The sequence below is a fragment of the Chroicocephalus ridibundus genome, chromosome Z, assembly GCF_963924245.1.
Source record: "Chroicocephalus ridibundus chromosome Z, bChrRid1.1, whole genome shotgun sequence".
NCBI lineage: Eukaryota > Metazoa > Chordata > Aves > Charadriiformes > Laridae > Chroicocephalus > Chroicocephalus ridibundus.
Genome location: NC_086316.1, coordinates 50,718,792 through 50,742,672, shown reverse-complemented (window position 1 = coordinate 50,742,672; position 23,881 = coordinate 50,718,792). Strand labels below are relative to the sequence as shown.

At 35.4% G+C, this 23,881-nt stretch overlaps 1 protein-coding gene across 4 annotated transcripts in view; it reads left to right on the top strand.

The window, feature by feature from the left end:
• Positions 1 to 23,881, top strand: part of CNTLN (centlein) — a 196,297-nt gene that overhangs the window by 50,966 nt on the left and 121,450 nt on the right. For all 4 annotated transcript variants that reach the window (XM_063320958.1, XM_063320959.1, XM_063320962.1 and 1 more), the window contains 2 exons: positions 7,374 to 7,536; positions 16,971 to 17,156. In XM_063320958.1, the coding sequence (XP_063177028.1) occupies positions 7,374 to 7,536; positions 16,971 to 17,156 (349 nt within the window). The remainder of the gene's footprint in view (positions 1 to 7,373; positions 7,537 to 16,970; positions 17,157 to 23,881) is intronic.

Sequence of the window (23,881 nt, the reverse complement as noted above, 5' to 3'; positions counted from 1 at the left end):
CAGGAAGCCAACACCTTTCTTTGCTGGCTATATTTTTGCAAAGCACTCTTGATTTCACTGGGTTTAGTTTCAAACTCCTGAAGTAGCTGTGAAATGCATTTCCTTATATTTTTCATGTTTGCATTCAGTACAGGTTTTCTGAATGTATTTAGAGTCCCTGGTAACCTTTCCATTTTCCTGTTCTTGAAGAACATTAAATCTTGCTGTTTGTTTCTGAGGATTAACTCTAATGCAACTCTGTGATTTTTTTTTTGTTTTAGAATTATGCTAAATATCAGGATTTAGAACTTTGTGTTTACTGCTGAGCACTTGGTGGTCTCTGTCTTACTGGCACAGAGCTCTGGTGGAACTCTGAACGTCAAACTGGAGAGGTTTGCTTGACTTACTGAGACTTGAGCCTTGCTGTCACAGGTGTCTAGGAAATACTAAACTGTTTGCAAATATAGTAAGCTCTATTCTAAAATGAATTAGAATTTATTCCCTTGTGTTCTGACCAGATGTGTGTGCCATGACTTAATTTCTTTGGTTAGTTTTTAGTTCAAAACTATCCCTGATCATGTTGCAACCACTTATTTTGTAACAATATTGTGTTTTGCGTTTTTTTTTGCACCGCCTTCACCCCCCAGCTGGTGCTGTTTACCACCATACTGTAAATTATGAGGCAGATTTCTCCTCAGCCCTTGTTTTGCTGCTCTGGGATTTTCAGGTTATTCTTTGCTGTGTGCTGTAAAGCATTTCGTAGTATCCATGTAATTCCCCTGAGAAGCCATAATTCATAGTGCCTGTCACTGTGTTGTATTTCTAAACTACAGGTAACGGAATCTAGAGATTTCCTGAATTATCCCAAACCATCTTACACTCCCTTGGTAACAAGGGTAGCTGAGGTACTCAGAATCCCAGTGTATTCACCAAAACTGCGGTGGTGAAACAAAGCCAACAGCATCACCTTAAAGTGGTGGGTGTGATGAACATAAACTCTATTTGCAGCACAGTTGTATAGCTTCTGGAGGGACAGTAGCTACTCATTTTATTTCCATGTCTGAGAAGCCACAATTTACTCTTAAACTGTGCAGGGCATAAAGGTTTTATTAGATGTTATCCTCTAAGGATAGGAGGAAGCTTTAGTTCATGCTCTTGTCAGATGTAAGCACCAGAGCTATCTCTACCCTAAACAATACTATGAACCTTAAATACTGTTATTGGCAGGACAAAGTGTCAAATCTTTGAGTCTTGCTGCAGTCCAGTTTGTAGTGTCGTCATGTAGTGTCAACCTTGCAACATTTAAATCAAGAAACTACTAAGGTTATTGTAATCTTACTTAAGTGGCCGAAATAATTTAGTTATGCTCTTCTATTTTGACTTGAGAAAAACCTGACTTTTTTCATAGCAGGCTCTTCCTTGTGAATTGCAGAGTTCAGCTCACTTTCTGTAAATTTCTTGGTTTCCCACTGTATTGATCTTGAGGTGTTAGATTAGAAACAGAGAGGTATTTTTTTTCTCAGTAATATCTGGTGACTTCAATGTTAAAAGGACTTAAATACTCTCAGTTTATCACGATGTTTTTGTTTATGGGGAGAGTGTGGGTGGTAGGGAAAAAAATAGACCTAGTAGGTGTTTCAGTTTTGGTACTCAGCTGAGAGTATATTGTTTTTTCGATTAGTGTCGCTGATGGTGACTTTTTTCATAAATTTGTGTTTGTTTACAGTGTACAGTATGTTGAAACATTTTATCAATATGTGTTATATTTGCATACATATATCCTACTTGTATGCACACATATGCATACACATACAATTTATATATTTTACATGTATGTAAAATTATGTAAGATGTATATTTTCTACATATCTGTGTATGTACGTATAGATGCATCTATACATACATAGATACAGGTGTGTATACAGGCACATATATTTTAAATGCCACTTATTACCTTTGTTACATGCAATTTGCAATATTTTATTATTTCTTCTGTTACATGCTCGCCTCAAAGTATCATTTTACTTAGGACGTGACATCCTTATCCTCCTGCAGTGACAGGCAGGTGTCTCTTGTGGAGTGCTTAGTAGTTTGCTGATTTGAGTAGGCATATTGATAGATATTTTCATCAGAAATTCATTTTTATCTTTAAACTGTTTTTCTGTTTATCGTGGGGTTGAATTTTGTACACTCTCTTTGAGCACACTGCAAGCAAATTAGTAATAGAGTCACAGGGCATCACTGAGTGGTGGAGACTGGCAGACACCTCTGGTGATTGTGTTGTCCTGCTGCTGCAGCAAGTCCAGCTCTCTGCTCTAGCAGTGTCAGCTACAGCAGACTGCCCAGGACGGTGTCCAGTTGAGTTCAAGTATGTCCAAGAATGGAGACTCTGTAACCTCTTTGAGTAGCTTGTTCAGTGTTTCACCGCTCTTACAGGGTAAAAACATTTTTCTTATGTTTAAATAGAATTTCATGTGTTTTCATTTGTGCCCACTGGATCTTTTCCCACATCTGGGCACCACTGAGAAGAGTCTGTCTCCATCTTCTTTATAGAGTCCCATCAGGTATTTATACGTGTTTATAATATCCCTATGAGCCTTTCCTTATCCAGGCTGAACAGCCCCAGCGCTCCCAGCCTCCTCATGTACAGCAGATGCTCCAGTCCTTTTATCCTCTTTGTGGTCCTTCACTGGACTTACTCCAGTATATCCATGTCTCCCAAGATACTGGGGAGCCCAGAACTGGACACAGCATCCACATGTGTCTTACCACTTTTGAACAGAGGGCAAGAATCACCTCACTCCCCCTGCTGGCAATGCTCTTCTCAGTGCAGCTCAGGATGACGTTGGCCTTTACCACAAGCACATATTACTGGCTTATGGTCAAGCTGATGTCCACCCGGATCCCCAGAGAATTTTCTGATGAGCTGCTTTCCAGATGGTAACCCCCCAGCCTGTGCTAGTACTCCCCATGGGCTGTAATTTGGACTTCCCTTTGTTGAACTTTATGAAGTTCCTGTCAGTTCCTTGTCCAGTCTGTTGGGGTCCCTTGGAACGGCAGCACAAATATCTGGTGAAATAACCACTGCATGCAGTTTTGTGTTATCAGCAAACTTGCTATGGTGCACTCTGTACCATTGTCCAGGTCATTAATAAAGATGTTAAAAAGTATTAGCCTCAATGTTAGCCCCTAGAATACTCCACTGGTGCCTAGCCTTCAACTGGACTTTGTGCCTGCCACTGATCACAGCTCTTTAAGCCCAGTAGTTTAGCCAGGTTCTAGTCCACCTTACTGTCCACTTGCCTAGCCTATACCTTATCAGTCTGTCTATTAGCATTTCATGGGAGACAGTGTCAAAAGCCTTACTAAGGTCAAGATAAAGAACATCCATTGCTCTCCCCCCACCCACTGAGCTAGTTATTTCATCAGAGAAAGCTGTCAGGTTCGTTAAGCATCATTTCCCCTTTGTAAATTCATGATGACTACTTCCAATGATCTTCTTTATATGGTCCATCATCTTCCCAGGGATTGAGATGAGGCTGACTGCTCTAGTTTCCCAGGTCGTTCTTCTTGAACATAGGAGTGACAGGCTTTCTTCCAGTCCTCAGGAACCTCCCTTGATAGCTATGACCTTTCAAAGATTTTTGAGCCTCTCTCAGCACTCATAAGTGCATCACATCAAGTCCTATGGACGTGTGTTTGTCCAGTTTGTTTAAATGTTCCTTGATCTCATCCTCCTCTACTGACACTATGAGTCACAGGGACCTGGGATTTCTGGAGACAAGTGTTACAGAGAGCTGAAGAAGGCATTGAGTCCTTTGGCCTTTTTATGTCCTTTGCTACGAAAACCCCTGCTGTTTTCAGCAGTGAACCCACTTAATCCCATGTCTTCATTTTGCTCCTGATTGTGGCTTTCCTAACCCTGTTGCTGCATGCTTAAACAATGTCTCTAAATTCTTCCTGTCCCTGCTTCTGCATCTTGTATCCTTCCTTTTACACTTGAGTTTATTCAAGGGAGGTCCTTGTTCATCCATGCAAGCCTCCTACTACCTTTGCTTGACTTTCTGCTCATTGGAATGCACCATTGTTAATTTTGGAGGAGGTGATCCTTGAAAATCAACAAGCTCTCACGGACTTTTCTTCTCTCCAGACTGATATTATACTGGATTCTTCCAAGCAGGTTCCTCAAAATGCCTAAGTCTGTTCTTCTGAAATCAAGGGTGGTTATTCTGCTTTTTGCCTTTCTCCCTCCTCCCAGGATCCTGAACTTCCATCATCTCAAGGTTGCTGCAGATAAGTCTGCCCCCAACCTTTACATCCCTTGTTTGTAAGTAGGAGGTCTAGCAATGTGTCTCCTCTCATCAGCCTCTTGATTGCCTGTGGCAAGAAGCACTCCAGAAACCTCCTGGATTGTTTGTGCCTTGCTGTATTGTCCCTCCAGCATATACTGGAGTGATTCAAGTCTCCCATGAAGATAAGGGCCGGCAAACATGAATCTTCTTCTGGTTTTCTTAAGAGGACTTAATTCTTCTTCCTGATTAGAAAGCATCAGCAGGCAGCCACCATGTCATCCGCATTGGTCTGCCCACACCTGACCCACACGCTCTCAACTGGCTCATTGCCCATCGCAAGGCAGAGCTCCATCCATTTACACTACTCTTTCAAATAAAGGGCAACTTCTTGCCATCCCAGGCTGTCCTTCCTTAAGACCCTTTGTCAATTCATGGCAGCATGCCAGTCATGTGAGTCTCTGTGATCCCAATGAGCCCTGTGACTGCAGGGTCTTCCTGTCATCCTCCAAGGGGACATCTTGTGTGCAGTTGAACAGCAGCTTCAGATGGGCACACAGTTGTGCTTATTTCCCAGGAAGGCTCTTAAGAGCCTCTCTCATACTGATGGATGTCCTGTCAGCACTCCCTTATTTGTGTCCATACGCTTGAGGTGGTCCTCCCTGAAGCTTGTATTGTTCATTACAAGGTCTTTCCTGTCTACACCAACCTGTGCCCTTTACTTACCAGCCCAGGCCACAGCTCCCTCACTTGTTACTCCATCAACATCTTTTGTCCTCCACCATTCCTAGTTTAAAGATCCCCTCACCAAGCTGGCCTTTCTGTTATCAAAGGTACTCCGTTCTGTGAATTTATTTGTATTGCACCATTGGTGCTGAATAATTCTTGGTAAGATTGAGCATCATTTCCTCTCTTCTTGTTTAAAAATGAAATAAAAGGAGGTTCCCCCTGTGGATAAATGCAGTGGTTGTGTATTTCTGTGTCTCAAGACTTTTCAGATTGCAACTATTTTGGTTTGGGTAACTTTTCACTGAAAAAAGAAAAAGCAAGTTAGGATATGTATATGAAGAAATAAAATTTGATTTTTAAAATGTGGTGTAAAGGAGTTGTGATTGAGTTTCCTTATGTTTAAAATTCCTTGAATTTAACATGAGCAAACATGTTAACATGTGTTCTGACCGCTGCAGACCTTGGGCAGCTGTAAGGTTTAGTTCCACATCCCATGGCCCCGCTCCCCACCCTTCCATCCCAGCCCCTTTAGTGTATGACTCAAAGCCTGATAAAAGTCAACAAAAAAGGTTCTCATTGACCTTAATACACTTTGTGGGCAGACCACTAGAGAACACATTGTACTGTGCATTCTCAGGTGACAGACACAGATAACTGCATTGATATTTGCATACAAATTAAAGAGCAGCAACATAGCAGAGTGGACTTGGCAACACTTCCTACTAACGTTTGCAACAGTATGTGAGGATTCAACTCTATCCCCTGTTTTTCCCTTCCACAACAGAATGAAGATCTGATTGGAGAACCTGTGCAAAATTAGTATAATTTGTGTTTTAGCTGCAGTGCAAAGATGTGCCAGTTTCTACTATACACTCACAGTCAAGGAAATAAAACAAGTGCTTGTTTGGAAGCCTCTTGTACGGGGTGTTAGGAAGTGCTAATATATCGCTGTGTCCTTATTTCTGCTGCTCTGCTACTTTGCCTTCGTTACATAAAGAGTCCTTAATGCTGCTTTACATCTCATTGAAAACAGTAAGACTTAAATACTGTTAAGTAAGCGTGTCCTTAAGTGTTCTCCTGTGTTGGCCTGTTAACGGGCTTTTTCAAACAGTGCTTTTTTTAACAGCATTGAGTTGTCTGACTGTGCTATTGTGGTACACGTAATTTAAATTTTTATATAATTATTCAGATGTTGTACGTTTAGTGAATAATCATCATATTAAGCAGTGGCATGGATCTTAAGAAGTGTTTCTTGAAAAGTTCCCTTAAAATGGTTTCTTTGACATTTTGCAGTTTCTTAGGAAAACGCGAAAAATTTGGTACTGCTGTTTACCTTTTGTATGCTAATCTTTGCCTGGACATATCCAGCAGTATTATAAAAATGTAATGATAACTCTTGTTGTTAATGATAATTCTAGGCACAGAGGAGTCACATACATGTTGGAGGTCAACAAGAAAATTCTTTGAGGAAGGAAGGAAGAAAATTAGTTGGAGTGATAAACTTATATTTCAGCATCTGTGTGTAATACTTGTGTGAAATGTGCTCATGAATTAAACAAGGAATTAAGGAGAAAATATATGAAAAGGGATTAATGGAGTCATCTGAACTTTTAAGATGTTACAGAATATATTCAAAGTTTTTAATCATTGTTTATAATAAGTAAGAATTACTGATCTGTGTTTCTGCCTTAATTTTTAAGATCTATCAGCAGTACAGTAAAATTCTCAAGCAGACTAATTATACTAGATCTATCCTATGGTTGCATTACCACAGGATTCTGTTATTGTGTTTACTTTTATTATTATGTTATACAATTCACACCACAGTTTACTTACTTTGCTTATGGTTGTTGCACTATGCTGTACCCACAGACAAGAAGTAATTTATCAGCAGACATACGTTGTGTGTCTAGGGAATAGATGCATTTCAAAAAAGACACTTGCTTTACCCATAGTCTGCAAGTTAAGAAAAACTTTTTTTTTTCTGATGATTCTTGTTAAAAAAAAAAGAAGAAACTTATTGTACAGCCCATGTGTTCTAAATATTTTACATTTTGACACTGTTAAAGAGTTAACTGAATATTGATTAGGAAGTGTTGATGCAGTAGTGAAAATCCATTTATTTTAGAGCAGTTAGAGCATTAGAGGGAAATTGGAAGGCATTCTATTTTGAAACTTAACCGTTTTGTAGATATTTCACAAAAGTATGTGATAAATATTTTGTATGTAACTTCTAGTGTTTATCAGGCAATTGACAGAAAAATAAATGAAAATAGGAAACTCATTATCTACAATAAAATTATTTGAATGCAATTTTTTAATGGAGGTCATTGTTGTTCTTTGTCTTAATTTCTCTTTATTGCTTGTTTTGCACAGGAAGGAGTTACAGGAGCTGCAGAATCTTTACAGACAAAACATTGAACATACAGCACAGCAGGCTGAGCTGATAAAGCAGCTTCAGACTCTCAATACTGATACACAAAAAGTACTGAAAGACCAAGAAGATGCTCACACAGCTGAAACAACATCATATCAAAAAGTATGTTGTTCTGCCTTTTGGTCACAGGATTCATTTTAATATCCATATGTATAATATCAATGGACAGATTAATCAAAGCATTATGTAGTGTTGCATCCTTGAGATCTCTGGATCTTTATTGTGTCCAAAATATGGTTGGCAGATTAACAGAGTTTATTGGCCTAATTACATGCCAGCATATATGGCCCCTTGCCTTACATTGAATTGATGACCCTTAAAAATTAAGCTATAGTGCATCTGAAGAAAAATAGTTAATTGGCAAGCATATCAATTTCTTTATGTAATTTTGTTAGCTATGTTTTTCTTCTTATTCCTCTGCTAGAGCTTTCAATTACTAAGTTCTCCGATTTGTTTTTGATAATTTAGAAGAATAAATTCCTTTCACTTGTAAATAATGTATTTTTGTGAATCTCAATCAGTTTTACTGGTTTAAGATGCAAAAACCTGCTCTATCAAAATTAACTGGAAAAATTGTTGCTGTAATAGCTTTTTAAAGGGATAACTAATTCAAAATTTTATAACTATATTTACATATACAGAACAGATTCATATTACAGGAAAAACTGTAACAATGAAGAGCTGTCACATGTGCAGTACACAGAACTTCTCCTTTCGAGTATAACAAATAGTTTCAATGTGTTTTTCAGTTTATAAGAAATACAGAAGATATGTTTCCTTCCTTTTTAGAAACCTTGAGAAGGAAGAAGACCAGGAATAAGTTGTATTTACAGCTTTGACATACCTTTTACCAGTCTTGGAGCTGTTTTCTTAAATTGTGTACCTGCTTTTTCAAAAAACAGGTGTTTCCTTTTGTCGTCTTACTTAGATCATGCAGTTTGTGATAAAATTGTGAAGCTAGGTCAAGGTCAAGCCAGAATCAGTACTGGGTTTCTGAAGATGTGTTTGGTTAACATTTTATGGTACATAGTGCCCAGCACATTCTTATGTACCTAACTCTGCACAAGTTTATCATTCACTGTAGTGACAGTAGAGCCTTTTATTCACTGCAGTAGTAGTCCAGTTAAGCTACAGGTAGATTTCCATCAAAGTTGTTCAGAACATGTACAAGGCAGGGGGAGTTCAACCTATCTGGGGCAAGACAAAGTAAATGATAGATTTATTTTTTTTTAAATACAGAATGTAGGTATCAGGAGTTGCTATTTCTTTCATTTTTCGTTCTCTAGTCAATGCTTCTGTAGGTGTTAAATGGATCCTTTGAGTCACTCAAAAAAAAAAAATAAAAGGCACAAGTGAAGATAATATGAACTCTCTTCATCGATATTTATAATACCGTATTCTTCTAGACTAGTTCTGTAACATATGAAAGAAAATAAAACTGTGTTGTTGTGAGACTGTTTTAAAGCATGACAAAACTCTTTATAAAGGTGACTTTACCTTGCATAATAGTGTTTTTTGCAGTATTACTTCAATTTGGGAAAGATCTGTCCTATGAAAAATAATTTTGCCATTTTAAGTTATTTACATATTATAGAAAATTGGTGGGTGTACTTATATAGCTATAGGGACAAGCTGCTTCTGAACTGGGCTTAGCTCAAAATTCAGGATTGCTTCAAATAGCCGGTTCACAGTTCTTGGTCTGTCCTAACAGGACTTAAGACTTTTGTTTAGCTGACTATAGAACAAGAACAAGAATACTGAGGTTTTGAAGATAAGCCCTTTTTTTTTCATAGCTGCGAAGTACTTCAACTCACAGATGACCGTAAAATTTACCGTTTTGGAGGTGTTGAATTCAATATTTTTCCAACATGGAGAAGTAAGGTTTGCCTCTTAAAGCAGCAAAAGCCAACTCCATTATTCTGAAAAAATAATATTGTGGAACTGATAAGCTGTCTTTTTTTAAAGTATCAAAATATCTGATGCACCTGGAAAAAATATGTTATTTTTGTTTTTTATACAAATAGGTAAAAAAAAAGGTATATATTTAAAAAAAAGGAAAAATAAAATTTAAGTTCCGTAAGTCAGCATGGAATAGATGTAGTAATTTTTGTGGCAAATTTACTTGAGAGAACTTCAGAGGGGAAGAGGAGTTCCTTTATCATGACAATCCTGTTTTGTACTTCTGATCAGAGGAACTCTATAAAATAAGCCAACTGTAGTTGCTTCAAAGTAACAAGTTCCAAATCACAAGATATGCAGTCCTACTGAAGTCACAGCAGGCCTTTAGAAAATTCAGCATTTGTAAAAATAATGCAAATGCCTATTTTTCCCTTGAATAAGAAAGGAAAACTATTGCAGACAAATGTGTGTTCTGTTTGTCTTCCATGCATTAATAATATGCAGGCTGCAACAGCTAGATAAGGATGTGTCAGCTATTCCATAAACATTCACAAAGGAATATTTTCCAACTTCTCTGAATGGCATTGAGCCTATCACTGTGTACGTCCTATGATATATTGTCCCTTACAGGAAGATCAATGACCTCTCTGGCAGTGGTCAGATAGGCAGTATATGCTATAGCTCAGACAATGTGGTTGGCTCACATATTTCAAGTTCATCTTAACAGTCTACCATTTAGGAAGAACTTCTCCCTGTGCTAATGTTAATGTGTAGTATGAAACAGTAGACTGAATAGAAAAAAACATTTCTGCTAAACCAGATCAAGGTCATGAACTTGCACTGGATTATGTGTAAATCCATTGAGGACCACAAATTCTCTTCCAAGTCTAGCTGTAGTGGGCAGCATATACATGTGAAGATCTGTAATCTGTTTTATCAAGTTGTGTTGACTTGACATACTGCTACCTTTTTTTTTCTTTAAATACAAATTTTATGGGTGCTGTGTTCTACAATAACTCCTTTATGTTAGAGCATTTGTGGAAACAAATTAATATCTATTTCATATTACAGCTGTAGTTCTCATTCTCAAGGATAGGGAATATTTTTCTAAAATGTATAGCATCTGTTTTAGTGGTCCCAAACACTCTGGGGACTTCATTCCTGTGCTGGATTTAATGAGACTCAATAGATTTGTCCTCACCAACAATTTCAAGGTGGAGAGACTTCAATCAATACTAGGGATAATAAGACAAGTTGAGATTCTGAACTCCTGAGCCAGCTTATCACAGTTTTCTGAAATATACAATTTAGGGCCTTTGTTTTTATAATGCAGTACTTTCCCTTGATCTGATGTGGCCTTTAGGTTCCTTGTTAATCATACTGATTAAAAATCTCTTGGTGGAAGACCCCTTTAGTGAAGTGGAAATACCCTTATTTGTCATTAAATAGGAAATTGTAATTTGTTTCCTGGAACCCAGTTCTCAAATACAGAATACTGTGGATAGAGCTACAGTACCTGTCTTTGATGAAGAAAAGCATTACTCAGTAGTTACGTTTTTGGCATAATTAGAAAACACAGTAAGAGTTTTCAACTGTGAGGCATTCCAGAAGTCTGCATCAAGTGCACCAGAAAGTAGATAAAAATAGGATAGTGTCAGATGCATTTTTGTATGTTATGGTTAATTTTGTGCCTGCATTTGCCTTTGATAATCCTTCTCCTGGTGTCAGTTTGTGGAGGTAGTTTGCCTTCCTTCAAGTCTGAGAAATTGTAATCACAATGTCAAGTTACTGGCTTTTTACTATGTTTTAGCACTGACAGTCTTTTTTTTTCAACTGCAACAACCTTTAAGCATTGTTACAAATCACCTACATGTATTTCTTTTTATGTTACACAAACTCACAAAATGAAAACTAAAACCATATAGATATGTAAATGATAGTGACAATGCAGGTTCTCCCTCAAATTGGAATAAAAACCATAAGTTCTTTCACACATGCTAAGAGCTGAGGGAAACTAACTGTCCAGTCAAATATGCGGAAGCCCATCCCCCAGTAATAAGTGAATCATCATTTTTGTAGTCCACTTCATCTGTGAAAGCTGTGAGAAACTCAGATCTTTAACAAAGATTATCTCACACTTTAGTTCAATTTCCGATACTGTTTTCTGTTGTTGGGAAGTGTGTTAATTAAGTTAGTCTATTTATTTCTTGTATACCAAATACCAGTACAGTTGGTCACACACTAGCAAGTAGGTTTTTGGCATCAGATGTGCCCATAGGCTGAAGTTGAAGAAATCATGGGTGGCTCTGGTTCTCTGAGAGTGATGTTAAACTCTGCACTCACAGGCGATGATTTTCATGCATGAAAACCCCTGTACTGTTATTCTTAGTATGCTATAGTTCCTGTATGTAACGGTGTAGATTGGTACTTGAAAAATGCTTAAGTATTTGGAATAAGGAAAGTAAATAGTCTATAATTCTAAGTCTGTTACTAATGTTTGCAAACCTTTTTCTTAATGTTTCTGGCAAGCATAATGTGTTTTTTTAGAATATGAGAGCTGTAGATGAAAGAAATTATGTAAACTGTGCAAGAGTGCAAGTTAAGAGCAAGAGCAGTTGTACATCAAGAAAGGAAGAAAAATCTTATGATTAAGCTTACTTACATATGTTTGTGAGTAATGCCAGTTTTGATCTGAGTTAGAATCATAAGATTTAAATGTATCTGAATTTTGAGTATAATCAGATAATCTGCATTAACTAGGATTGGTGTTCTTCACAAGCCTGCTGAGCGCTCTCTGATGGTATGCTATATAGAGAGAAGAAATCTAAATAGGGTTTGGTTGCTTTTCACAGAGAAGTTGTTGCTGATAAACATGGTCTTTCTGAGCGAAATGTGTCAAAATTTTTATATATCCAAAAAAGCAATCCACAAGCCCCACCATTAGGTGGCCATATCAACACAAGGAGTTGCACAAAACTGATAAGTTGGATGAATACATTGGAAGGAAGGCTATGTTGTGGGGGGGGAATCAATCAGAAAACCGTAAATACTGGATTCATTACAGTAAATAGACTCATCAGTTTGAATTTTTGCAGTAACAACTCTTATCAGAAAGACAGACATGCCCTTTTCTTTTATGTTCTCTTCTGTTATTTTTTAGAAGGTATATTACTAAAGTTATCCATTTTACATGGTTTCCAAAACAACCATGGTATTTGCAATTATATGGTACCATAAAGTTGAGGAAAGCACATTTTCTCTTTTAGCTTATACTAGTGACTGTTGCTTGCATGTTGTCTCATGTTACTTGCATCCATTCTGTTCTTTCTTTTGTTTTTCTTCTTAACCTCTCCCTTGCGGCTTACATTTTTGTCTTATATCATAGGTAAGCTTCATGGTCTCTTGTCTTAAAAAAATCACTCCAGCTTTGCTTTTCCATTTTAAAACTAAACACCATGAATGCGCTGTACATAATCTGTCTGGAGTGCCTCTTCAGTTTCATCCTAGAGCTTCTCCAGCTGATTTCTGCCCTTGTTCTTTTCAGATTTTCATAAACAGCATGATCTTGTAACATGGATTTCTGCGACGGTGCTGTAATAGTTTCCCTTATAGTTTTATTGTGTCTTACTTTAGACTTTTTTTCATTAGTGTCATTACTATATGTTCAATGTTATTGTATGTTCAGGTTCATTTACTCAGCTCTCTGTAATACACTGTTTTTTAGGGTGTGAGCATTTAGATAAACGTTTAATGCAAGAGAATATTTGTTTCACACACAGTGTATATCGTTGGCTACTGTTGAGTTTTAATGGATGGATATACCTTAGTGTTAGTTACTCTCAGGAGTATACTTTTGAAGGAAATCTCCCGGATGTCCCCACTTTTTGTACTTTAGTTGATATCGTAGGAAACTCTATGACAGCATTAACTAAATGGCCTTTGCATCACGGAACTGGGAACTATTCTGGAACTGGAAACTATTCTGGAACTGGAAAATGTGTTCCAGCTGTTAATTAGCATTCAGTACACAGGAGCAGTCTAAACCTCATTTAAAATAAATCCTGCACACTTGTATAATGTTAGTGTTGGTCATTTGTGTCAACTGTTTCATTCTGCAGTTTTTTTCCAGTTGCACTATGATTCTGGCTAAGATAAAATACAATAGATAGCATGGGTTAATTGTTTAGTTTTACCAGGTTTTGTTGAAATTCCTCAGCTTTTCTTGGTCTGACCTAACTTAATTTTGCCATCACATATATTTCATATATGTCAGTATTTTACTTCACCCCACCATTATCAGGCTGTTAAATATTTTCTACCACATATGAGCAGGCATTAGAGTCACATATTTTGGTTCTCCGGGAAGTCCTAGCTTTGGTCTGGCATTTTTAGCTTACTTGATGACATTAAGCACACCTACTGTTCTAATGAATTTTTCTGTTTTAAGTAACTCTTCAAAGATCTAGCAAAAGTGTTTTCTGGTAAAATCAGTTAAATCAATATAGGAAATTGGTAGGGTAGCTGAGACATATGGGATACTTTTTTTCTTGTAATTCAGCTAAGTTACTCTGCCTTCCTGACTGATAAATAATGCTCTTGTGTCATATAGACTAAATTTATTACAGTGTACTGATTTCAGATACTTTTAATCTTTTTTTATTTGTTTTTAAGTACCTTCACCTGTAACAGTGTATGTTGCCTATCAGAGAAAGGACAGCTCTAAGGCATTAGACATTCTCAAAATACAGTCAATGGAAGAGCTTTTGCAGAGTACAGTCTGCGTTGCTGACTGTTGCCTTTTTTTACCAATACCAAATTTCATAAAATGTATAAGGAATGATTTTAAATATTTGGCTTTTTCTTTTTACCTTGGAAACATAAATATTTCTTATATCTCTTCTTGGGGATTAAACAATTTCCTGGGTAAATCTCATGTTTATTGTCATTCATGTAAAGTATAACCACTCACTTATGTGCAGTCAAGACTTCACAATTCTTTTCTGTGATGCTTGCTAGTTCTGAGATAAATAATTTGCAATAATTTTGTCTTTCTTTTGAATTTTCTACTCAGTGTTCCATCTCTAGTCCTCTGATCTCCATTTTACATCTTGTCATTCTACACCTGACTTTCTGCATCTTTATTAATGGTAGATCTGTTTCACTGTGTTGTGCAATTCTGTATGTTCTGGAATGTCCTTACTACAGTGTGACTAAATGTGGTGCCTCTTCTAAAACAGGGTCAAAAGTAAGCAGAACTGCCACAAATAATCCAATATAAACGTTAAGTATGTATTTGATCCACAAAACAGTGCATGGCCACGAATGAAATTTGGAAGCTGTGGACAGTAGATAGAACCATTTCTTTTCATACAGATGATTTTCATTTTGAAATTTCCTGATGTTAAATACCCGTAAATGAGAAAGAATGAGTCCTATAAACTAGTACACTGACGGTGTTGAAAAAAAGTATATAAACCTCAGTGTAAAAAGATGAATGATGTGAATGTGGTTTTTTGCATATGGCTTTTATCTAGTCTTACACTTGAAATATATGTGTTTTGTTGTTGCTGTTTTCAAAACAGGAAAGGTTGGAAAAGTTTATGCAAGTAAAAAGACATGCTATTTGTCTTGTCCTGACAAATGCTGACTACCAAAAATACCCATTAGTTACATTAGGGGATGTGGCTGCCAGCTAGAAAAAACCATCATGTTTTTGATGTTCTCCATTCATCTTACTAGGATGTTACCTTTCAGATACTATAATTACAACCACTTAAGTGCTGCTAGTCATAAAACCAGTAAATTGTCATACCAGTATAATCTAGCTAATGAGCTTATGTAGTTATAGCTGGAAGTTACTGTGTCTTGATGTTCCATTCGTTTGGAAGGACATTATCTAAAAATGCATGTTTTTGATAAATGAACTGTTTATTTTCCTGTGAGATACCTACTGATTTCCATAAGAAATTGGCTAATCTTGCATTTCTAGAGATGATGTAAGCTTTCTTAAATATATAAGAAAGATTCAATAGGCACAGAAATATCTATGCAGAAGTTTAATTTTTAAGACTCGGAGTCATTTGAAATCAGTCTATCTGGACTTTGAATTAATTGTGCCTGAGAGACATGATCTCTGATCTGCTTTGGAAATAAGCAAGAAGTAATTTACTTTGTCCTGTGTGGATTTTGAGAGCCCATGGGAGAAGAAAATGATAGGAAGAAGGAAAGGAAGGGAGATTATTGTTTGCAAATTTCTCACACTGTGTTAGGTAGACAATTTCCAAATCTAAAAGTTGTGATTGTTTTTCAGAGCTTTTAGCTTCTAAGGAATGTAAGCAGATGAAAGGGAGAAAGAAACGTGTGATTTAATTAAAGCTGACAAAGAATAAAACGAAGGGTAAAATAATGTTTTTACAGGTAAAATTACTTGTGTCAGTTCCTTGTACTTATAAACATTATTGATAGATTTGGAAATTCTGATTTTAATACTTAATTAGTTTCTTGTGGGTGGAATGGCAGAAATGGATTTTCCAAAGAAAACTGTCAGCTGTGGAAGTACATGCCTTCTACAGATTATTTTATGGTAGAAGAAATAGTCAGAGGGAATATTGTATATTTTGAGAAAAAAAGGACAATCAAGGGAATGAAGGACTGAAATGGAGAGAGGAATGTATGCTTAGGTAGTGAAACTGTGGAATCATGTATTTCCTTCAGAATCTGTACTGTTGTTTGTTCAACTACAGGTTTATTTTTCAAACTGTTTTTTATATTTTTCTAATAAAAAGCTGATTTTCTTTTAAACAGTTTTCAGATGTTTCTATTGAAAAAGAAGGGTAAAAATAGAGGGATGGGATGATTGTTAAGTTTTGCAAGTTTTGCAAGTTATTCATGCAAAATAAGTTCTTTTTGTCAGTTAGATGGTATGTACTGCTAGTTATTACTTAGGTGTAGTTCTAGAAATTCTTCATGTGTATGGAATCTCTTGTAAAGCGATTGCAGAATATATACAATATTCTGATTTCAGCAAGAACAGTTGAGCAACAGCCAGGGATAAGAACTTCTAATATCATCTCTGGGTTTTATAGTTAATGTCAAAAAATTTCCCACAGAATAATTATTTAAAGAATCATTTTACACTTCATACAATATGCAGTCGGCATTTGTGAATTCACTGTATTGCTATCCAAACTATATTAAAAACGTTAATTTCATTCCCAGGACAGACATTTCAATTTTTTGCCTAATATTAATATGGGATTGGTTTTTTTCTTTTGTGTTTTCTGTATTTTATATAAAATATTGAAGAAGTAAAATAAATACCAATTTTCAGGTGTCTCTTTGTGGCATAAATGCTATAAAGAAGCAACTGAAACTGATAATATTCTAATATAAGTTCTGTTTTTCTGGAAAAACTTCTTTTAAACTTAAAGTTTCAGTGATTTTACAATCACTATTTTCAAATGTATGGTGCATGACAGGAGGCAGGAGGACAAGAAGTACAAAAGAATAGTTAAAAATAAGAGGGTGATCTTTGTGGATAAGTTACTTAAATTATACTTTCTCTCGTCCTGTGTTTATATGTCTGTCTACACTGAAGTTATTTTTAATGCTGTTATTTCTTTTTTCCCCTCTCATAGCTTTATAATGAATTGACTTCATGTTTTGAAACTGTTAAAACAAGTGAAATTCAACTGCAGCGAAACTGTGCCTTGCTTCAGGATCAGTTACTTGGAAAAGATGAGAAGATTTGTCAGTTACAAGAGGAACTTCAGCAGGCTCATGATGCTTTAAATCAGGATTCTTGCCCAAAATGTGAAGTACAAGTGAGTCCACTTCTAGAATAATAAAATTTGTTTCCTCCTGCTTTAAACTAAGCTTTTGTACCGGATTTTTTTAAAGGAAATTACAGGTTGTTCGTTCTTTTTTTTAACAAGAAAAACTGTGCAACTATGCTGCTGCAGTAATGTAACTATTTCTGCTGTTGCTAATAGAAGGTACTTCATAATTACATCTGTCCTGGGAAAAAATGTGATTGAAGTTATCAGTATTCAAGATGACTCTTAACTTATATTCTCTAACAAAGACACCAAAAATAAAAATAAAATCAAAGTGATTTTGTTCCTGTAAGCAAATTTCTAGAAGAAATTGTGAAGTTTCTGAATTTCCTCTGTGAAAGTGAAATTTATTGGTCCTGATTAGTTTAATTGTTCCTGACCATTCAACTAAACTTTAGATCATAGATCTAGAGAAAGCATTATGGTATGGAGAAATATTTGTGTAAAAATTTCTAAGCTTTAATGTGCCATTTGGAATTATTATAATAAGTTCATCACTCTAACAGGCCTCTAACTTTTCAAGTGTGCCAGATCTTACACGTATGGCCTTGACATTTTCCAAAGTCCAATTTATGACCTAAAGTGAGTTTGAAAGTCTTTGAAATTATCTACCCACAATGGTTTTGTAGACTCTCTTGCTTAGTTTCTTCCATAGATTTGTCAATGAGATGTAGTTATGTGTTTCAGTTTTACGAAAACTGAAACTCTTTCCCTTGATTAAGCAGAGAAGGGAAAATAGTTAAGGTTGTAATGCTCATTAAAAAGTAGATTTGTAATCAAGGATTCTGTTCATGAGTCCAAAGGAGTTTGAATATTAAAAAAATCACAGTGTTTTATTCCTCAAAACCAAAAAAATCACAGAATGCAGTATCTCCTGGTTGTGTTCATGGGGGTCATTCCAGAGTTAATGTTCCAACTTTATCCAGAGTATTACTTAAGTGTTTATCACAAGATTCTTAACCCATATTTTGTATGATTTTTACAGTTTCCCTTAATCTAATGATTCGATAATTTTCTTTCACAAATGACAAAACACATTGTTTTAAGTCTTTCTTGTGGAGTGTTGTCCTCTTGATACATTCTTGAACTTTTACTGAATCTTAGAAATAATTGGGTTTTTTCTTTTAGAAGATTTTGTAGGATTTTTTTAAACATTATAAATATAAAATTACTCTCAAGCTGTTTCTGTTCTAAACACAGCTTTGGATCATGGTTTTTCAATGTTCAGACTGTATTTCTGAGTACATCATTATGCTTTCATTATCTTGTATTGCTCTGAAGAGTTTTTGGCAGTTTATTTTGTCAGACTATGTTTTTTTTTTTTTCATAAAAGCTTTTATTGTATCTCTGAATTATATTTCCTGAGGTTAAGGAGGCCTTTGTTCTCTTTGTGAAGTGATGTTAGAATGCTTTCCTCCATGTACAACATCTGTATTGTCTAACCTGGATATTCTGTGACAGTTTATTAAGCAGTTGCACCATATCCCATGGAGATGTGAAGTAAATATTTGTCATTGGCTTTTGTCTTTATTATTCTGAATAGCTTAGTAGTATTAGAAAACTTTGTTACTGCACTACCCTCCTGCCTATCTATAATTTTTGAACATGTGGGACACCGCAGGTGACTTTTTCCCTCTGAGTAAACTAAGCATTTATTGCTATTACTTATTTCTCATAATTAAAGCAAATCTTTACTGTAAGATTTTTACTCCCCTTAAAATACAACAGTTGGTTTTCTTTAAGAGCTCCTAATGTGGAGCTTTGCTGAAATCCATTTCAAATCCAAGCAGACTATTTCACTCGGATCAATTTTTTTTACTTCTTAAAAGAACTTGAGGAAATTTCTGACATTAAAAGTAACACTATTTTAGAAGCTACTGACAATCTACAGTTGGTGATTCAACTTTATACTTGATTTCCTTTGGATGTTTTAGATTAATCACATCCAGTGTGGGTGAATTGTTACTATTTCTTTTGTTGATTTATTCTGTGACTCCTTCTAGTGCTACCTGAACTTGAAGTACATCAAACAGTATGCTCCATGTAAATTAGGATCCAAATGTGAAGCCGTCCTAAATTACTTAATGGTGAACATGGGTCCAAATAGTTATTTGGAAGAGTATACTTGTCGTGATTATAGGTTTAGTCTGACCTTTTGCAGAAATATATCAGTTGAACATTATGTGATCTGTCACGAGCTCAGTCAAATACTTACCAATGCTAGTGGAGAAGACATGATAGGAAGCAAAAGCAGACAACTTCTGATAATGAATGTAATAGAGTAAGCTAAATGACATGTATGAACCTTTATTTTTCAGTATTTATTTTTCTGTAAATTAGCCTTAAACCTGTCTGTGATGGGACAAATGACTAGTGTTACTGAAGCAGCCTCGGGGAAGGGAATGTGTGTATGTATTGTCCAGGGTTGCTAGGCTTGTAGGAGAACCAAAGCGTTAAGCAGTGTGTGCTTGTGTGCTTAAAATGCTTAATATATTCTCTTAACTGGCATCCTTCCATTCTGCTGTAGCATTTTGATGACAGCCAAATTTCCCATTACCAGCTTTACTATCTTGCAAAAATATTAGAAAGGTAATCATTATTGTGTGGTTACACAGCTGAGATTTCTGCAGGGGAAAAAAGTGATTACCTATCATTACTTCTATGACCTGTTAAATAACCAGAATCCTGGTTGTTTGTGCATTTCTGAAGTTAAATGTGATTGAGAGAACCTCCTTCTTCAGAACTCATTCTGCTGTCTCTTGACTACAACATCGGTAAAACAGGATGGATTTGGAATAGAGTCTTAATTAACAGGACATGAAAGCAAAGGAGGCATCCATTAGCTCTCCTGTCACCATTTTTTAAAACAATCCTTCCTAAAAAAAGAAGTTGGTTTAAATGACAATTGTATTTCTGCAGTAAAGTTCTGATTTCTTGAGCACGTTCAGATCTGTACTTTGCTGGAAGTCCGTCCTATGGGACATGCTAACAGTCTGTTGACAGCACTAATGTATCTCCCTCAGACTTTGCCTAGCCAGGAAGATTATACATCAGTGTTGCATATGTTAGCACATACTTTTTCCTGGATTTAAGCTTTTCTTGCTGTTGAAATTACATCGTAATCGGGCAAAAATAAGTTTTATTTTATTGGCTATATTAGAAAAAATGCCTCCGTTTTCTTTCATTAAGGGGACAGTATGATTTCTATAATGTTGGAATCTTATTCTAGTCAATATGGCACTTCTGTTGGTGAGGGCAAACTTTTGGTTGATTTTGACTATTCTGGTAATGTGTGTGATGAAGAATTTGGATCTGCTTTACAATAAATTTCTATTTACATTTTAGTATGTGTGCATTCAGCAGCTCTCACATACCTTTTCTCTGATCAGAGAAATTAAGCATCTCTGAATTTGGAAGTCTGTTTAGTTAGATCTATGATCATGCTGCACAGTAAAATAGCAGATAACAAAAACATTTTAAATAGTTTTCAAAACACAAGCCCATGGGATTTGATTAATTTCATCTCATGTAATTGCTGCTTTGGTTCTGTTTCATTATTGGTGTTCATTTTTAGCTTTGAGATGTATACCATACATTTAGTCATACTGTTAGTATACCATAACTATTACCCATGTGAATAGTAAATATTTAAGTATGTTTACTGAACAGAAGCAGTCATTTCTGTCTTGACTCCTACTTTTCATACATGTGCAGACATCAAAGACAGTATTAAGAGATGATACTTGATCAAAGAACAGTAATTAACAGACATTTAAATGGTTTTATTTGTAACTGCAGCATCTGACAGGTATGTGCATTCTACCTAATACAGAATTCAATCGCACTTTTATAATAGTATCTTCATTCCCCATTATGAAGTTTTTAAAAGGAGTCATAATAGAAGATGCTAGTAAAACAACGAAAGTAGATATTGCACACAGATGTAACTTAAGATTATTAGGAAAAAAAATGGTGATTTGTAACTAAAATAAAAAACCGAGTTTAGAAAGATTTATATGAGAAATACATAAATATAATGTTTCAAAAAAAACTGCATCCGTTGTTGCCATGCAAAAATCCTTCAGGTCTTATTATCAGAGTGTGACTTGCTCATTTTCTAACCTTAGTATTTTAGTGATTTCTGTTTATTAGGCTCATATAGTACAGTCTTTAAAATACTGATTTTCATTGAAATATTAATGGTAAAAATTAGTTGGAAAGGGTAACTCTCATTTATTTTAGTGGTTCTATATTTTGTCCAGTATACTTAGTATTGCAATATGAATGTTTAAAGTCTGCTTTTGAGGCTTAATTTTCTGTTTGTTCTTAATCACACAGCATAACAAGAGGAAGATAACCTGTTCAAAGTGTGGTGCTGTAAATTTTATTTTATAGACTGGGATCATTTCAGTTACTGAAACTAATTCTTAAAAAAAATACTTTTTATATTACATTTATTTAGGCTTTATTTTAAGTTAGAAAACTTAGCCATTTAATTTATTTACATTAGATGTTTCTCAGTCTTGCGCCCCCTATGGGTCAAGGCTTGCCACAAATATCTTCCAGTTTTTAGAAATATTCAATTCATTAAAAAAGCATTAAAATTGATCACAAAGATCTCAAAATGTAATTTAATAAATTAACAAATACTGTAGTAAAAAGGTATTTGTATAGGACAAGATGACATGAAGTCATAGTAAACATTTAGAACTATGTAATACTGCAGCACATTGTTTGAGGAAGGCAAAAGACTACCACTGTTTGCTTCAAGGCTTAGGGCTTGAAGGAAGTAAAATGGAACTGAAATTGACCAATTTAGCAGCACAACTTACTGAGTAAATAATTAGTCTTTAATGGTGGAAAATATCAATAACATTTTTCAAATGGTTGTGTTCCCTTAAGCTGCAAACTGTTATGTGGAGATTATTGCCTTTATACTAAAGGCAGGTATAGATTGTAGCTTGTAAAGTTAAATTTGCTGCATATTTAAATGTGTTTGTAATAGAAAAGTACTGGTATTTTCTACTATTTGTAATACCTAGATAAGTATAATATAAACTTTAAATTTTAGACACATGTCATCTTCAATAGTAATGATGTCATTTTAATCTTATTTATATATTTTTATAGCAAATTTAATATGGTGTCTTACAGGTAAACACTTTTTTAAAAACTAGTATAAGTGTGTCTCTGATTCTCGGTCAAAGAAGCAGTAATTTGTTAGTTTCCAAACATTTTTTTTTATACCAATATGTTATGAAACTACACTTAAAATATCTTGTATGTGTGTCTTTTAAACAAGGTGAAAAGGATAAAATACAGGTCTTTTTCCAAGCAGTATTATTATTTTTCTAGAAAGTCTTTGTGTTTGAACTGCACAATTCTGTGATAATACAGACAGGTACAAAGGAGTTTGTACCCTGTGGTTCAAGCCATACCCTTGTCCTCAGAAAAGATGCATGGAGTTTTAACTGTCTAACAGATTCTGTGAAGTCATTGTTGCTATTGGGACCACCGTTTACTAGCACTTGATTGCCCTAAAATGCAATGTCAGTTACAGTTGGGTGTGTTTTACTATGACAATTTGGGACTCCACCTGCAATGTTGTAGGTGTGCCAGGATGCAGGTAGGTATTGTCTATAAAACAAGCAATAATGGTTTTGTGCACCTTCTGAAATTATTTTTTTTAAAAGGGAAAGAAATGCACTGTACTTTAGGAAGATACTGCATAACTTCTGAAAACTAATCTACATCCTGTTCTAGAGTGTTAAAAGGACAGGAAGGAAAAACTGGATCCAGTTTTGAAGAACAGTTTAATTTTAATTTAGTTTAGTTTGACATTCCATTTACCTATTTTCAAAGTCTAATAATCAAAAAGGACCAAGATACTGAAAATGTGGGGTTTATAATGGAAAGAGCAACTCAACTTTAACTACTCTATAGCGGCACTATTCATGCCGCTGTAATAAAACTTAAGAACGTTTAGTGATTTTTTTTCCTACAATTATTCAAAATTACATTACCCTTACTGAAAACTGAATGGCTTTTAGTGGATTAATTAAACTGTAGCTGGTTTGCCATCTGGGTGCCGCTTGTTTAGCTGCTTTCTCACAGAAAGATTTTTCACTGAATACAGAATATTTTTTTGTTAGAAGACAGCTGCAAGACAGTAATTTCTAAAATAGAAATGATATATGGACTATTAATTGTTATCAGGTTAAATTTTGGGTTATGCAGAGGAAAGTACTTGGACATTTCTTTCCAATTTTCAATTTCTTCCCATTTGTCTCCCTTCCCCCCGACCCCAACCCCCCCCATTCCATGTTACAAAATGCACAGGCTCTTAAAATATAAAATCTGTTTATAAATGTACGAGAAAATAATTATATTTTACAGCAAGATCACCCATGACATTATGTTGGAGTCCAGGGTATAGGCTAGATGCAGAAAAGAAAAAAAAAAAGGGGAAGGGGGAATTAACTAAATCTGATTTTTATGGCTCAAGTGGTTTCATTAAATTAGAGTGCTGTGTGCTACTGTTCATTAATGAACTTGTGCCATATGCTTTAACTGTTCTGGTCAATAGCTGATAAAGAAAGGCTTGTGTTTAAAAAAAAATGGATAAAAATATCTTTGTGATGGGCTTTTATCAAAGGACTTACTTTGAATTCAGTAACTACTACTGAGGCAATATGGCTCGCAATTTGCGACCC